Source organism: Oncorhynchus mykiss, chromosome 12, assembly GCF_013265735.2.
Source record: "Oncorhynchus mykiss isolate Arlee chromosome 12, USDA_OmykA_1.1, whole genome shotgun sequence".
In the NCBI taxonomy this organism is placed as follows: Eukaryota; Metazoa; Chordata; class Actinopteri; order Salmoniformes; family Salmonidae; genus Oncorhynchus; species Oncorhynchus mykiss.
Genome location: NC_048576.1, coordinates 70,789,544 through 70,806,970, shown reverse-complemented (window position 1 = coordinate 70,806,970; position 17,427 = coordinate 70,789,544). Strand labels below are relative to the sequence as shown.

The 17,427-nt window shown below is 44.7% G+C and overlaps 1 protein-coding gene across 1 annotated transcript; it reads left to right on the top strand.

The window, feature by feature from the left end:
* The first annotated feature begins 2,015 nt into the window (after window positions 1–2,015).
* LOC110538204 (frizzled-2) lies at window positions 2,016–6,604 on the top strand. The gene has a single exon (XM_036938260.1). It carries the CDS (start codon window positions 2,229–2,231, stop codon window positions 3,903–3,905), a length of 1,677 nt encoding a protein of 558 aa, XP_036794155.1. The 5' UTR covers window positions 2,016–2,228; the 3' UTR covers window positions 3,906–6,604.
* The last annotated feature ends 10,823 nt before the right edge of the window (window positions 6,605–17,427 follow it).

Below are 17,427 nucleotides of genomic sequence, written 5' to 3'. Positions count from 1 at the left end.
TCATGCAAAGTGAAGGATTTTTGTTGAACATGTATTGCTTTTCTTGAATCATCTTCATCAAAAAAAAATTATAAGTAAACATATGGTCGGCTACATCCTTATAAAGTATACAATCATGTGTTACAATTAATACTAATAACTAAATCATAGCAAAAATAGTGCTTAGTCAAGTCCAGGACCTCAATTTATTCAACCAAATATGAAGAAACTTCCCTTGTATAAGTAGTTGGAGACTGGACATCTTTGGCTACAAGTGTTGCAAATGCATTGTCCTACAATACCCACAAGATGTCGCTATGTTTATATATATTTTTTTGCGTGGGCCTACTAGATAGCTTTGATAGATAGATTAATATTGATGTTACATTGAACTGGGTGAATGGAATATGAATGACAGTAATCAAATATACTGTAATAGAAATAAGGCCATGTCCATTAAAAAAAACGCCTTTCCTCCTCTAAAACGCCACCAACCGCCACTGCCTTACATAGAGTGGTGAGGATGGCCCAGCACATCACTGGGGGTGAGCTCAGAGCCATCCAGGACGTACATGCCAGGGGGTGTCTGAGAAAGACCCAGCCAACCGAGACATGGACTCTTCTCCATGCTTCCGTCCAGCAGGCGGTACCAGTGCATCAAGGCTCAGACCAACAGACTCCCCCTTACGAAAAAAGATTGCAGTCAGAGTGCAGTATAACTGCACTACACTGTAGTATAACTGTAGTTAGAATGCAGAATAACTGCAGTATGCTGCAAATACTGTGTCCAATATAACACAATTGTTTTTACTGCAGTAATTTTGCAGTGTAACTGAAGTTACAGTGCAATCACTGCGACCAAAATACCACAGTTGACTGCAGTTACTGCACTTTTACTGCAATTTCAAAACCACTATCTGCTTTGGTAAGGGCCTAAGCAGCTTCTATCCCCTGGGCATGAGACTGTTACATGGCTAACTACTTATCTCCCTCTCCCACAGACTATCCACACTGACTCTAGGCCCATCCACAGGTCTCCCACTCTGACACACACACACCTTCACTGTCACTTTTACTCACACTCACTCACTCACGCACACACACACACACACACACACACACACACACACACACACACACACACACACACACACACACACACACCTTCACTGTCACTTTTACTCACACTCACTCATGCACACACACACACACACACACACACACACACCACATACACACACACACACACACACACACACACACACACACACACACACACACACACACACACATTACCAATGCCACCCGCTCACTGCTGCTAAATTATTATTAATTTGATGTATTACTACGATTACGCTGCAGTTCATTGTTCATTCATTTTTGACTGCATCCCCAATAATATCGTCCAATTTATCCTGCTACTGGTCACTATTAATCCTGGTTACATGTTGATATTACCATTAGTATATTACTGTAACATAGTATTTAAATATTCCTGCTACCAGTTACTTTTCAGCCCAGTTTACACTGCTATATTGTTTTTTGTTATTAACATTATTATTATTTATCCAGCTACCAATCACTTTTTCCTCATCTATGCCTGCCTACATGTACATCTCCACTACTTCAGCTCCTCCTGTAAATGTGTTACTGACACTGTTTGTCTTCTTCTTGCTTTCTTATCTCTTATTTCTCATGACGAATACAACTTGAAACTTGACAGATAGATAGATAGATAGATAGATAGATAGATAGATAGATAGATAGATAGATAGATAGATAGATAGATAGATAGATAGATAGATAGACATCTGCACATCTTGGCGTTGTGAGCGAGGCTACACTACAGTATGGTTCATTCAGGGGACGCATGCTGTACTGAAGTTACTCAAACTCTCCCAAGTTGATACTGCTCTGCAATTCCATTGGCCAGCAACACACTGGGAAGGGGGTGGGAATCTGTTTCCAGAGCCCCCTTATCCCCATCCCTCCTCCTCTCGACATTACTTTGAAACTAACCACAGAAAGTTGCAGGGGGAACTTGAAACTGTCTGATTGGGCCATCCATGCAAGTTGCACAAAGGAAAAGTCAAGCAGCCTCTTGCAGGCGAGCAAACAGCAACAGGTTTTTGCTCACCGGGACAACGGCATACATTTATATGAATTATTCCGTTATTTATAGCCAAAATTCCGATGCTACGGAATATAAAAAGTATCTGTAAATTGTATTACTTTATCAGGCTAGATAGATGAGATTTTTTATTGATCAGCTCACAATGAAAATGGATTTTCAAACGAGTTATGTGACTTTTTTCGCACTGATCATGTCGTCATTGATGGTATCAGCGCAAGGGGATAATGGCATTGCTTTCCCGGACCACGGATTTTGCCAGCCTATTTCAATCCCACTATGCACGGACATCGCCTACAATCAAACTATCATGCCCAATCTGGTGGGGCATTACAATCAAGAGGACGCAGGGCTGGAGGTGCACCAGTTTTACCCCTTGGTGAAGGTACAGTGCTCGCCGGAACTTAAATTCTTCCTATGTTCAATGTATGCGCCTGTTTGTACAGTTTTGGAAAAGGCCATTCCACCCTGTCGCTCAATTTGCGAGAGGGCAAAGCACGGCTGCGAGGCGCTCATGAATAAATTTGGGTTCCAGTGGCCAGAACGCCTCCGTTGCGAGAATTTCCCCGTGCTTGGAGACGGGCACATTTGCGTGGGTCAGAATGAATCTACTGCCACTGCCCCGCCCGTACACATGCCAGTACCTGGAACCCCAGGCGTCCATGTCTACTCCACATCAGACAGGCCTTTCCGCTGTCCATCTGTGCTCAAAGTCCCCACTTACCTGAATTATTCGTTTCTGGGGGAGCTGGATTGTGGAGCACCCTGTGAACACTCCAGGAGCAGTGGAGGCTACATGTTCTTCAATGACAAAGAGATTTATTTTGCACGCATATGGATCCTCATCTGGTCATCTCTGTGCTGTGCCTCCACCCTATTCACCGTCACCACCTACCTAGTGGACATGCAGCGCTTCAAGTACCCGGAGAGGCCCATCATCTTCCTCTCTGGGTGCTACACCATGGTCTCCATAGCCTATATCGCTGGCTACTTCCTGGGGGACAAGGTGGTGTGCAATGACAGCTTCACCCCAGACGGATATAAGACCATAGTCCAGGGGACCAAGAAGGAGGGCTGCACCATCCTCTTCATGATGCTGTATTTCTTCAGCATGGCCAGCTCCATCTGGTGGGTCATCCTGTCCCTCACCTGGTTCCTGGCAGCTGGGATGAAGTGGGGGCATGAGGCTATTGAGGCCAACTCCCAGTACTTCCACCTGGCAGCCTGGGCTGTGCCCGCCGTGAAGACCATCAGCATCCTGGCCATGGGGCAGATCGAGGGGGACGTGCTCAGTGGGGTGTGCTTTGTGGGCCTCAACAGCCTGAACCCCATACGGGGCTTTGTCCTGGCCCCCCTCTTCATCTACCTCTTCATCGGTACCTCCTTCCTCCTGGCCGGCTTCGTGTCCCTGTTCCGCATCCGCACCATCATGAAGCACGACGGCACCAAGACGGAGAAGCTGGAGCGCCTGATGGTGCGCATCGGGGTGTTCAGCGTGCTCTACACCGTCCCCGCCACCATCGTCATCGCCTGCTTCTTCTACGAGCAGGCCTTCCGCCACCACTGGGAGAGAAGCTGGGTCAGCCGTAACTGTAAAGGCTTAGCCATCCCCTGCCCCATGCAGTACACCCCCCGCATGACCCCTGACTTCACCGTCTACATGATCAAGTACCTGATGACGCTCATAGTGGGCATCACCTCCGGGTTCTGGATCTGGTCTGGCAAGACACTCCACTCCTGGCGCAAGTTCTATACCAGACTCTCAAATCGTAGGCATGGAGAGACCACTGTCTAGGGAGGGAGGCCAAAACATGGGACTTGTTTTTGGACATTCATTTGGATGTTTTATAGTGTGTTTTTCTCCCTCCTATTTGTTTACTCACTGTCAGAGACTCAGTGGTACTTTTATACATTGATCATCAGATATTGTCAGTATTTCTATGGAACATTGACATCATTTTTAAGAAGTCAAATATTGCATGCCAAAATCAAGCTTTAAGAGTCGCGGGGTGGGGGACGGGGGTCTTGACCAAAGGACAAACTGTTGCTCACCTGAAGAATGGCCAAACCTCAAAATGAACAAACAACAAAGGTGTTCAGTGGATGCCATTTGCTGAAGTGCTCTCTCTCTCTCTTCCCCCACTCTGTTCCTACTCCCTTTTTAAGTTATCAGCCATAAAAACTCTCCAGTGTGAGTGAGAATCCAGCTGGGAATACAGTGAGCGGGGGAAGGAAGGAGGCCTGAAAGGACAGGCGGCCATTTTAAGACTTTATTTTCACTCTGTGAATGTGTGAGATGTAAATAGGAATTGTAAAGTATAATATTATATATTTGTATTTAAAGAAAGGACATGTTTTGTCGTCCGACAGCCGTAGTGCCTGGTTAACTCTAGCACCCCTTCTGAAAGGAGCCATAGACACACTGTCTCTTAGTGCTGTTTTCACTGGCAGTATGACACATACACATTTGGAGTTTCTCCTGTCAAACCCAGATCTGTAATCATTTTCCTTCTGATGTATCAGATCAGGGAAGCTGGGTTGTCGTAAAGGCAGTCTTTGGCTGTGCATTTTCCCTAGCTTAGCCCTTCTCCTTCCTCTCGTCTCCCCCCACCAATTAAATCCCTTGGAGCTGAGCTGGGTGGTAGGGGTGAAGACAAGGCTGCAGGGACACTGTGGTCATGCCTCCAGGGTGGGAAAGCTAGCCCTAATTGTCAGTACTTACACTCCATTACCAAAAAGTAACACCAAAAATATCCACTTCTGGAGACTGTGTTGCTCAAACTGTTCAAATAATAATAAAAAAAAAAAGTATTTTGAAAAACGGAATCAAAGAAGAATGTGGTATTTTAATGTTGTCAACGTGAAAAGTGGTGTGAATCTGGCAACCACTAATCAACAAATGTATCTCACGTGATTTGCTGGGGGGGGTTAGGGGATGGGAAGGTGACGACAAAATAAAAGCCACATGATTTGATTTTTTGTTTTGTTTTGCTGTATGTGTGTGTGTGTGTCCTGTGTTATCTTGACTAGCAGGATTATTTTCTTGAACTTGTCTATTTCGTTTGTCTTTGAATTGAAAAGTGATTTAGTTACCACTACATTACAGCTCAGAATGTGCTAACAACATAGCTATAGTATGGAAATGTTAACAATACACATGTGGTCACTGTCTGAACGTAAGGGTTTGTCGATGAGGGTTAGAAAAGGGGGTCCCTGTTACTATATTGTTCTATACTACAGCACAAACTATGCGGTGTCATTTCGAGAGCCACCGTTATTTCTTATAACTGAGTGGTAACATGTTCATGCACAAAGATGTCAGTGAAGTTACAAAATGGTGGTCTCTGCCCAACTTCACCAGGTTCATCATCAATTCCCAGTTCCCTAATTAAATGACCATAAAAATCATTTCTACATTATGTTATAAAGTTATGGTTAAGGGTTGAAACCTGTATGTCTTGTGGCCTGGCTGTGGTTGGAGGGGGCTTAGCTGTACCACGGTGTATGTACCAGGTTCAAACTAACAATGCCCCCTTTGGAAACAATCCAAATGCTGAGCATTATAAACATCACTGTGCCTCTGTTGAAGAGGGGGATCACATTTGGGCTCTAATGTATGTCTTGAGGCCACGCAGTTTTACGGGCCGGACCCAATACAAGGGCCTCCTTCACTCCAAAGTCATTCAATTACGAAGATGAGGTGATGTAAGAAGCCCTACTTTAACGTGCCCTTGTGTGTGCACAACGCGTGGCTGTATGTATGAGAGCCTTGTCTGTCGGTAGACTTGCCCGTCTGTCCGCATCTCTCGCTCAGCTATCTCTCTCTTGCTCTCTCATGATGTGTGGCTAAAATAGGCCTACTCAGAGAAGTCTCCATCACGCTGCCCTCGCCAATGTGTTGACAGTTGAGTCATACCCTCAACATCTGTTAGCTTTCAGACTGTGTGGCGACTGCCACGAGGATGCATTACCCTGACGCGGCTCTCCAAGGTACAGGGGGTGATGTAACACTGGATACCTGGAATGACATACCCTTAGATGGAATATTAGCTACTATGCCAATAAGAACTTGAGTATGCTACGTTGTGTGTGTGTGTGTGTGTATTTCTTTGTGAACATGGCATTTGTCTCTACATGCGAGTGAAGCAAAGGAAAATAATGGTGCTTGGCTTCACAGAGTACTTTATCTTTCAAGAAACTTTTTAAAGTAAACACAACATTGATCTGGAATCCCCCGAGTGATGCATGGCTGAAACTGAACCTCATCTGTGGTGATGTAATGAAATAAATGACGTGCTGGCTGGAGAAAGTGGATACACCTACAGCACTGAGGATATGAGGAATACTTCCATACTTTTTCCAGATTGTATTGTGTTACAGCCGGAATTTTTTAAATGTAATCGAGATTTTGGGTTACACACAATACCCCATATGTCAAAGTGAAATTGTGTTTTTAGAAATGTTTACAAATTAATTAAAAATGTAAAGCTGAAATGTCTTCAGTGAATAAGTATTCAACCCTTTTGTTATGACAAGCCTAAATAAGTTCAGGAGTAAAAATGTGCTTAACAAGTCACATATTAAGTTGCATGGACTCACTCTGTGCAATGATAGTGATTAACATGAATTTTAAATGACTACCTTATCTCTGTACCCCACACAAACAATGATCTGTAAGGTCCCTCAGTCGAGCAGTGAATTTCAAGCACGGATTCAACCACAAAGACCAGGGAGGTTTTCCAATGGTTCACAAACAAGGGCAGCTATTGGTAGATGGCAAAAAAAAGAAGCGTACATAGATTATCTCTTTGTGCATGGTGAAGTTATTAATTACACATTGGATGGGGTATCAATACACACAGTCACTACAAAGATACAGGTGCCCTTCCTAACTCAGTTGCCGGAGAGGAAGGAAACCACTCAAGGATTTCACCATGAGGCCAATGGTGATTTTAAAACAGTTACAGAGTTTAATGGCTGTGATAGGAGATAACTGAGGATGGATCAACAACATTGTAGAAGTTACTCTACAATACTAACATAAATGACAGAGTGAAAATAAGGAATCCTGTACAGAATAATCTTGTTTGCAATAAGGCACTAAAGCAATACTTTAAAAAAAAATGTGGCAAAGAAATGAACTTTTTGTTCTGAAAACAAAGCTTTATGTTTGGGGAAAATACAACACATTACTGAGTACCACTCTTAATATTTTCAAGAATGGTGGTGGCTGCATCATGTTATGGGTACGCTTGTCATCGAAAAGGACTAGGGAGTTTTTTTTACGATAAAAATAAATAGAATAGAGCTAAGCACAGGCATAATCCTAGAGGGAAACTTGGTTCAGTCTGATTCCCAACAGACACTGGGAGACAAATTAATCTTTCAGCAGGACAATTACCTGAAACACAAGGCCAAATATGTTTCTTACCAAGACGACATTGAATGTTCCTGAGTGGCATTGTTACAGTTTTGACTTAAATCATCTTGAAAATCTATGGCAATACTTGATAATTGCTGTCTAGCAATGATCAACAACCAACTTGACAGAGCTTAAAGAATTTCTTAAAGAATAATGGGCAAATATTGTACAATCCAGGTGTGCAAAGCCCAAGGAGACTTACCCAGAAAGACTCACAGCTGTAATCGCTGCCAAAGGTGATTCTAACATGTATTGACTGAGAGGGTTGAATACTTAAATCAATACATAGTGTTTTATTTTCCATTGATTAATTCATACATTTTATCATTTTTATTCCACTTTGACATTATAGAGTATTTTGTTAAGATAGTTGACAAAAAAAGACAATTAAATCCATTTGAATCCCACTTTGTAACAACAACATGTGGAAAAAGTCACATGGTGTGAATACTTTCTGAACAGCTCCTGCATGTAAGAATGGGATTACCAATTTCTCACCTAATCTACAACAAGAAATCTATAGAGGTAGACTTGACGATATGCAGGGCTTGAACAGTTTGTACTCGCTGAAGACCACTGGATATTTCCCCTTGTCAGATAAGATCTATCGTTTGTCTGTCTTGTACAGAAAGAGGGGGCAGTGTATGGCATGGCACAGTATAAGTACCAGGGTTGTAACAACCGACAGGTACAGTATGTGTGATTTAGGACAGCAAAAGAGACCATGCCCTGTTGGGGGAAAAATACATAAATCTACCTGTCCCACTTATGTTCTGCTCCTCCACACCTCTTTGTGCCTCAGCCCTAGCTCCCCCTTTCTTTCTCCTCCCTGCCCCCCTCTTCTCTTCCCCTCTTCACTCAGATGAATGGGGGAATGCAGTGAGTCAGTGGAGCAGCGCAGAGGCCTTGGCCCAGTGACAGTCTCCTGTGAGCTGCCTCACCTCACTCGCTGAAACCCGACTAGCTCCGTGTAAACAGGGCTGCCTGGCCTGAAGGCCCGCTTCCTGCGCTTAACTCAACTTAATGGCTGGCTTGTTTGGCTTTTCACTGAAGCAGAGAGAGATGAATGAGGAGAGAGAGAAAAGAGGAGGGGGGAGGTGGGCGGGGTGGGGTGGTGGCAGGTAGAGTCTAAGATTGTTACAAGGGGTGGGCGGGGATGGGGTTTGGAAGGTATTTTGGAAAATTCACTTTAATAGGGGCGCTTTTTTTCTTCCTCTCAAGGTAAGAAAGAAGGGAACAAAAGGAGTATCAGGATAGGGAAAGATGTTGCTGCCATAACCTGAAAACTAAACAGAAACAGATGCCCAGATTCACTTTTCAGAATGTTTGAGTTTCGCCAGCAAAGCCCTGTTCACTTGATATTCTCAGTTAGGAAACCTTAAGTCTGATAGCATGACTCAGCAGGGAGACTGTAGACCTTTACATGGTTTATACCTTTTGTACTATACAGTGGGGCAAAAAAGTATTTAGTCAGCCACCAATTGTGCAAGTTCTCCCACTTAAAAAAATGAGAGGCCTGTCATTTTCATCATAGGTACACTTCAACTATGACAGACAAAATGAGAAAAAAAAATCCAGAAAATCACATTGTAGGATTCTTAATGAATTTATTTGCAAATTATGGTGGAAAATAAGTATTTGGTCAATAGCAAAAGTTTATCTCAAAACTATACCCTTTGTTGGCAATGACAGAGGTCAAACGTTTTCTGTAAGTCTTCCCAAGGTTTTCACACACTGTTGCTGGTATTTTGGCCCATTCCTCCATGCAGATCTCTTCTAGAGCAGTGATGTTTTGGGGCTGTTGCTGGGCAACACGGACTTTCAACTCCCTCCAAAGATTTTCTATGGGGTTGAGATCTGGAGACTGGCTAGGCCACTCCAGGACCTTGAAATGCTTCTTACGAAGCCACTCCTTCGTTGCCAGGGCGGTGTGTTTGGGATCATTGTCATGCTGACAGACCCAGCCACGTTTCATCTTCAATGCCCTTGCTGATGGAAGGAGGTTTTCACTCAAAATCTCACGACATATGGCCCCATTCATTCTTTCCTTTACACGGATCAGTCGTCCTGGTCCCTTTGCAGAAAAACAGCCCCAAAGCATGATGTTTCCACCCCCATGCTTCACAGTAGGTATGGTGTTCTTTGGATGCAACTCAGCATTCATTGTCCTCCAAACACGACAAGTTGAGTTTTTACCAAAAAGTTATATTTTGGTTTCATCTGACCATATGACATTCTCCCAATCTTCTTCTGGATCATCCAAATGCTCTCTAGCAAACTTCAGACGGGCCTGGACATGTACTGGCTTAAGCAGGGGGACACGTCTGGCACTGCACGATTTGAGTCCCTGGCGGAGTAGTGTGTTACTGATGGTAGGCTTTGTTACTTTGGTCCCAGCTCTCTGCAGGTCATTCACTAGGTCCCCCCATTTGGTTCTGGGATTTTTTGCTTACCGTTCTTGTGATAATTTTGACCCCACGGGGTGAGATCTTGCGCGGAGCCCCAGATCGAGGGAGATTATCAGTGTTCTTGTATGTCTTCCATTTCCTAATAATTGCTCCCACAGTTGATTTCTTCAAACCAAGCTGCTTACTTACCTGTTGCAGATTCAGTCTTCCCAGCCTGGTGCAGGTCTACAATTTTGTTTCTGGTGTCCTTTGACAGCTCTTTGGTCTTGGCCATAGTGGAGTTTGGAGTGGGACTGTTTGAGGTTGTGGACAGGTGCCATTAAAACAGGTAACGAGTGGAGGACAGAGGAGCCTCTTAAAGAAGAAGTTACAGGTCTGTGAGAGCCAGAAATCTTGCTTGTTTGTAGGTGACCAAATACTTATTTTCCATCATAATTTGCAAATAAATTCATAAAAAATCCTACAATGTTATTTTCTGGATTTTCTTTTCTCATTTTGTCTGTCATAGTTGAAGTGTACCTATGATGAAAATTACAGGCCTCTCTCATCTTTTTAAGTGGGAGAACTTGCACAATTGGTGGCTGACTAAATACTTTTTGCCCCACTGTATATAGAGGTATGATGACTATCACCCTGTACTCAGGTCTCACATTTATTGCATAGAGACACATCAATCAAGCTAAATGTATTACCGGGAAAGAAAGTTGCTATCTATGTAGACCAGATATTGTCTGTTTTGTGCGTGTTATTGACCAAGTCTCTTCTAGGTGGTCTCAGCTAAGCTTGTCTATGCTGTGGATTAGCTCTCTCTCTTTGTTGGTCTGAGATCTGCCATGCTGCCATATTCTCTCCTCGAGGGCAAGAAGGGACAAGCAGAAGATTGGGCAGAAAGAGAGAAAGAATGCTCTTCCAAAGAATGTTAATAATGTGATCTCATATCCCCCCGATTGAAAGAAGCCCTCAAGAGGCTGTTAACAAAGATGGATCATGTTGTTGGTCTGAAAAAAAGAGACAAATATGGGGAGTGAAAAAAGTTGCTCTCTGTGAAAGTTCGCATGAAAACAGATGAAGGTAAAAATAAATAAAAAAGACTCAGACTTCGGTCTGTTACTAATCAAGTCTTGCTCTGATCTCAGAGAGGAGTATCATGCTCTGAGCGCTTATGCTCAGTTAGTTATAGTCAGACATTAGCCCTGCTAAATCAGGGCAGTTTAGATTTTCCAGGACTCTCCATATCTTTGGATCTCGTTTTCCCCTTGAAATCAAAACAGGAAGTCCAATATGTTCCCTCTCCTCCTAGTCCCTGCATGGATTGCTTCCTGAGGCCACCGTATAGATTTGGGGGGAGGGGTAATCAGAGAGTTGGCAGGAGAAAGGAGGTTAAAATGTGCATTTTCAGTTTCTATGTTACAGAGGCCCTCTGCTTCAATATAGTGATATCCTGCTCGGTCATAGTGCTTCTCTTCGGGCAGACCCATTGCAAATGGGCATGAAATGCATTTCAACATGAGTGTTTTTAATGTCCTGTCCTGGTTTCATCAGTATGCTGTGAGAGTCTTTGTGGACATAGTTCTAGATTTATTAGGCAGCAGTTGAAAAGTTCACAGATTCCTTGACTGGACACTATCAGGGGAAAAGATACACAGAAAGAGAAGGGAATGGATATTTGGAAAGCCTACTCTCAACTCCTTGACTTTGGATGATCTTACCAACTGGCCACTCAGTCAAGATAGTCCATGGTCTGTTCTGGGGCTCAGAGGAGTTGTAAGTTAACTACAGCAGTAGGGAAGTGAACGGAACAGAAGCAGACAACAACTGTGGTGGCAGAGCCTCTGTTACAGCCAGCCTCACTTGCTCCACCCCCTCCTTGGTTCACTCTCACACCCCACACACACCATTTGTCTGGGGTTTTATGACCCACAGAGTACATACAGGCCATTCAGAGGTGGCTTCAGTGAGATAGACGGGTGGGGCCCAGGCTAGGCAGGCACACACACACACACACACACACACACACACACACACAGTGTGTATACAGAGTATTTTAAAGGGGCTAACTATTCCTCTGTGCATGCTTGGAGTAAACCGCTCAGGTCCCAGGCCCTATCGTAGAAAACCACAGGGTGTGTGGTAAAGAGAGTAGGAGGCTGGGTGTGTGTGGTCAAGAGAGCAGGAGTCTGGGTGTGTGTGGTAGAGAGAGAGAGAGTATGGGGGTGTGTGGTAGAGAGAGGGAGAGGGAGTCTGGGGGGGTGTGGTAGAGAGAGGGAGTCTGGGTTTGTGTGATAGAGGGTCGAGAGAGAGAGATTTCACTTTTGTATATTATCTACCTCACTTGCTTTGGCAATGTTAACAAATGTTTCCCATGCCAATAAAGCCCCTTGAATTTTGAGAGAGAGAGAGAAGGATGGGGTAGAGAGAGAGAGAGAGAGTCTGGGTGTGTGTGGTAGAGAGGGTCGAGAGAGAGGGAGCGCCCATGAGCTGCTCCAGCTGCTGCCCAGAGTGGTGCTGACAGCTGCGTTACGGATATTTTGGGAGCCTGGAGTTCGCCTGGGATAATAACGGGCTTGATTTGGAGGAGAGAGGGGGGTTGATACATAGCCAGACACCACACTGTGTACACAACCATGCCACTCCTCGGGCCATGGCGCGAGTATAGGTTAACAATCTGGTGATGAGAATACAAACAGAGCACTGGGGGGAATTCTTCTAGTCAATGTCATCATCTTCTATTGTGTTAGTGCAACTGACTGTGAGTGATCTCCTATAATAAGAAACTCTGTTGTGCTCCAGGCAGTACATGAAACAGTCGATTACAACTCTAATCCAACCTGTATACGACCCAGCCAGTTCTGTTTGAGTAGGTTTCCAGCTATTGTTGTCCTGACTCCCGTGGCACAGAGCCCTTGCTAAGACTAACACAAACACCGGTGGTCAGTTAGGTTGAAGGATTGGGGCGAAAGCACTTACTGTCCCACCTCAGTGCACAGGAAGCCCCCTGTCTGACGTAGCTGTGTTCACTGGTTAGAGCTCGCTGCCTGGCCTTCTGAATCAGCCCCTGTCTGTATAGTAGCTGTGTGGTACAGCACAGAGAGCTCCGATGGCAACTCAACTGACCTACAGACCTGAAGCTGAGAGAGGGCGGGGTTCACGGGCTAGAATAGACCTCCACGACTGATGTTAAGATTTCGTGGCTAGTTAGAACCCTAAGCCTAAACCTACACTCTACAATATAGGAAACTAGCGGCACTAGCCTTAGAGTTCCAAAACATATGAAATGGAGCAAGACAAGACATATATATATTTTTTAATATGTCCAAATAATTAAATTATAAAACATAGAAATGTGACATTGTAGTTAAATATCACAATTATAACGCTCATGTCATCTAATCACAATGCTTCCTTGGCATCTCAACTTAGTTGACCTAACTTGTATACATCTGAAATGAAAGATACCGTATGTTCTATCCGTTCTATTTCTACAGTTCCTCTCCTCTGTGGTTCTGCAGGCTCTGGAACCCTTCAGGCTCCAGGTGATGACTCATTTCTTCGGCTCCTTTCTGGCGAGCGTCGATCCCCGTTTTAATGGGAGCCTTCTTAACTGCTCTTTCAGAGGAATTTACAACCCTGGCCCTCATGCCTCGCACACTCACTCGGCCCACGAGAGCGGAGGGAGGGGAGCACACTGGCGCATTGTCCTGACACAGCCAGGAGTGGAAATGTACCACCAGAAGCAAGGTGGTGGGACTGGCGGCAGGGCATGTGCTCCTGTGCATGTGATTGCGTGCCTGTATGTGTAAGTGAGTGAATGAGTGAGTGGATAAAGGAGAAGGGCTGGAGCTCTGTAGGTTCTCTCTGTAATTTATCTCTCCCTCTGCAGCGTAATCACTTCCATCTGAGCCCTGCCCAAAGAGAGAGAGAGAGAAATGGTGGAGGGGCCTCGTCAAGGAGGTGAGAGTTAAACACACACACCCATATCATATGCACACACTCATAAATAACCCATATTCTAGCAGACACACAACACCCACTAATATACACATCCAGTCTACATATTCTCATTCCAAAAACATACTAACAGTAGAACAGTCAGTCACATTCTACAAAGCTTTCAGAGAAGCAAAATCACCCTAACAGTCATGTCCAGTCTCGCACCACTCATCAAATCCTTCTGGGACATTATTACATTTGCTACTACTAGCCCTCTAAACCAGTCATATCAGAAAAAAAACAAAACAACATTTAATAAAATTTTAAATCAAATTTAGCCCACTCTATCAATAGAAATTGATTGAGCAACTCTTAGCATTGTGTGGTTATGGTAAGGGCATGAGACCGCATTTTCTAATTTCCTTCCTTCAATCCTGAGTTTTTTTTTTCCTCTTTCTGTTGGGGGTGGTTCCATCTGTCCTGCTGCACATGTTGAGCTGTATGTTGGAAGGCCTTGGGGAGAGACAGACAGACTCTCCAGACCAGACGTTCATGGTCAACGTGCAGCACAACTAATAATAATCAAACAAAAAAAACAGGCCCTTCGGCACAGCAAACCCTCTGCCAAGTGGACCGCTCAGATAGATCTCCGCTGTACCGCTGACCACAGGGACAACTAAAGTAGGCCAATCCTAATGCCGAATGAGGTCTTATCAGTTCTATGTCGTCCTTCACCATCCGTCAGACCAGAGGCTGAATGAGAAGATGAAAGTAAAAAGAGAAAAATAAAAGGTGAAAGGAGAGATGCCGTGTGATCGAGAGAGAGAGAGAGAGAGAGAGAGAGAGAGAGAGAGAGAGAGAGAGAGAGAGAGAGAGAGAGAGAGAGAGAGAGAGAGAGAGAGAGAGAGAGAGCATTCCTGAAGCGTCTGCAGGCTACATACAGACAGTGAATAGAGGCCCCGAAGGCTTGGATTTAGTGGTGTCTGCTGCCTGCCAGTGCTGCTGGTTTGAAAATTGCCTCTGAATCACCAGAAAAAGTATCCTAAATTACACCATGCCCCCTTGGCACACATTACAGTATTAAACATTCTGAGGAGGAGAGGAGGTGCATGACTTTACATAAGAGTTCTTCTATCTCTAGTGAGCAACATCCTCTGCTGCTCTTCCATCCCTAGTCACTCACACTGGGTTAGCTCACTTCTACACGTCCTGTTATCCTGGGTGACACAGGGCAGCCACTCTGTCATGGTTTTAGCACTGTTATAAATGTCTGCTTGTGCTAAATATTTGTTTTCTTCTGCTGGGTCAATATGTCTAATAACTAATAAGGGTCCTGAAATCCTACAAATTGGGGTTGCTGGCCTGGGTGTTGGCTGAATTAGGGATTGACAACACAATCCTCAATAACAGAAGACTTTCTGGGAGCCCATCCAATTTCCTGGGGATGTTGAGTACTACTACTGACCTAGTTACTGACACTACAGGGGCCGGCAGGGCCAGGTAGAGCAGCAGGCAGGCCCCACAGCAGACAGACAGCAGTCTCCTGTCTCCATCGAAGCCAGCCAGAGGCCCAGTGGGCCTGTTTCACTGTAGGCCAGGGAGACCAACCTTCAGCCCAGCCCGCCGCCATGGGTCCAGCGTCCGGCTGACGGATACACTTGGATCCACTAACAGGCAGGGTGGGGTGCAGTAAAACACTGGGGGGGGGGGGGGGTTGGATGGAGAACGATGGAGGTGGTGGAGCTGCAGCCTTAGCTGATACCAGCTGTCTGAATAAACTCTAATTAGCACCACCACACCCTTATCGCTTGTAGGTGACAGGAGCAAATGTTCCTAGTGAACCACCCAGGAACAACCGCCTAAATAACATGGGAGAATGACTGTGTGACAGGTGACCACCTCACCTCCTGGACCAAATGGCCTGGTTAAACATGGCAGACACAGAATGCAGACATTCAAAACGACAACAAAAACAAATCAACTCAACAATGTGTGAATTCAAGCTGCACTGTTATTCTTACACCCTTGCCTCCACCACCATAAAAATGCTGGACATTCCAGAAAAAGAAGAACAACAAAATAACCAATCCCTGATAACAATTCAATATTGGGAAAGACAATAGGCTACACAGGGTCTAAACTGCATTATGATGAGAGTCACAGCATTCTCCCCCAATTTACGATAGAATAGTGTGGGCATTGTCATGGGTATATGGTTTTAGCATCGGGCTGGATCTTGACCGAAGCCGTCCCCTTCCTCCTTAACCCAAATTCTCATACACCTCTCTCTTCTCCCGAAAGAGCTCAATTCCCATGATGCATCCCACTAACTGATACAATGATAATAACACAGTAAGTACAATGATGCAACATGTGACCTAAGTAGAACACCTGATATGTTGTTTTACCTCTATGAGACCCAGTACAATGCAGGCGGCACCCAGCCACACCAGGTTCCTCTTCAGGGACTCTTTGATCACCTGCACAAAGCCCTGGAGGGACGACACACGCACGCACACACACACATACACATACACACACACACTCTAACACAGTGTTGTGAATCCTCTCTTCCTGTGACTAAATGAGCTGTTAATGAACTGTCTGTCCTCCAGGGGCCACAGTGTGTGCAGTCAGTCACTCAGAGAACCATCTGATATATATTGACCGTGTTTAACTTTATCCTCTCAAGTCCCTGCTTGTCTTAATTGCTGGATTGCTGACCTCCAGGATCTGAGCTAAGCATGACTAAAAGCGTGTTATTATAGGTTTTAGTGAAAAGACTCAGGGCATTTTAGATAAAGCCTCATTACTCTTTAGGGCCCTTAAAACCTCTCATCATTGTCACAGCAATTCCCATGTAGGGAATCATGATCACCTTTTTGTTAACCTCATCTAAGGCCTTTGTAACCCCCTCGCCCTTCCCTGTGCTGGTTAATACTGACCCTCTGGTAGATGTTGTCTGTGGTGACGACTTTCACACAGGCCACATAATCCACATGGCAACAGGAGTGTGGCACAAAACTAATATTCCCATGAGAGCTCTGCAGGAGCCAGTCAGTGTAGTTCTCTGCACCACAACAAAGGAACTGAAACACACATATACACTATCAAAGTTTGTTTCTCACAGAGACTATTCCCCTGGTAAGGAGTGAATAGCACGCTGCTTACTGCATGCTGTAGGTCAACGATGGCAACCTTATCCCCAGGGCTGTGCTGTACGATCACCTCGTTGACTTTCAGTGTGATCCTTCTCTCCACCTGCAGAGGGTGCAGAGGACACAAAAAGCACTTTCACCCTTGTCAATCAAGCAATACTAGTTGAATTCCCTGGAAAACAGACAGTGATCATCTGCAGTAGGTTGAGACAGCCGAGCAGACTCATGTTTACCTTGTTTCTGAAGACATAGAAGAGAATACCAGACACTATCTGCAGACTGAGGATCAGCATTAGGAAGTGTGTGAACAGAGTACAAACAACTAAGATGTTACTTCTCCAAAAGCAAAATGCAAACGTGGCAGAGCTAGGACAGGTTGTGATTTAGTATGTGAAGATG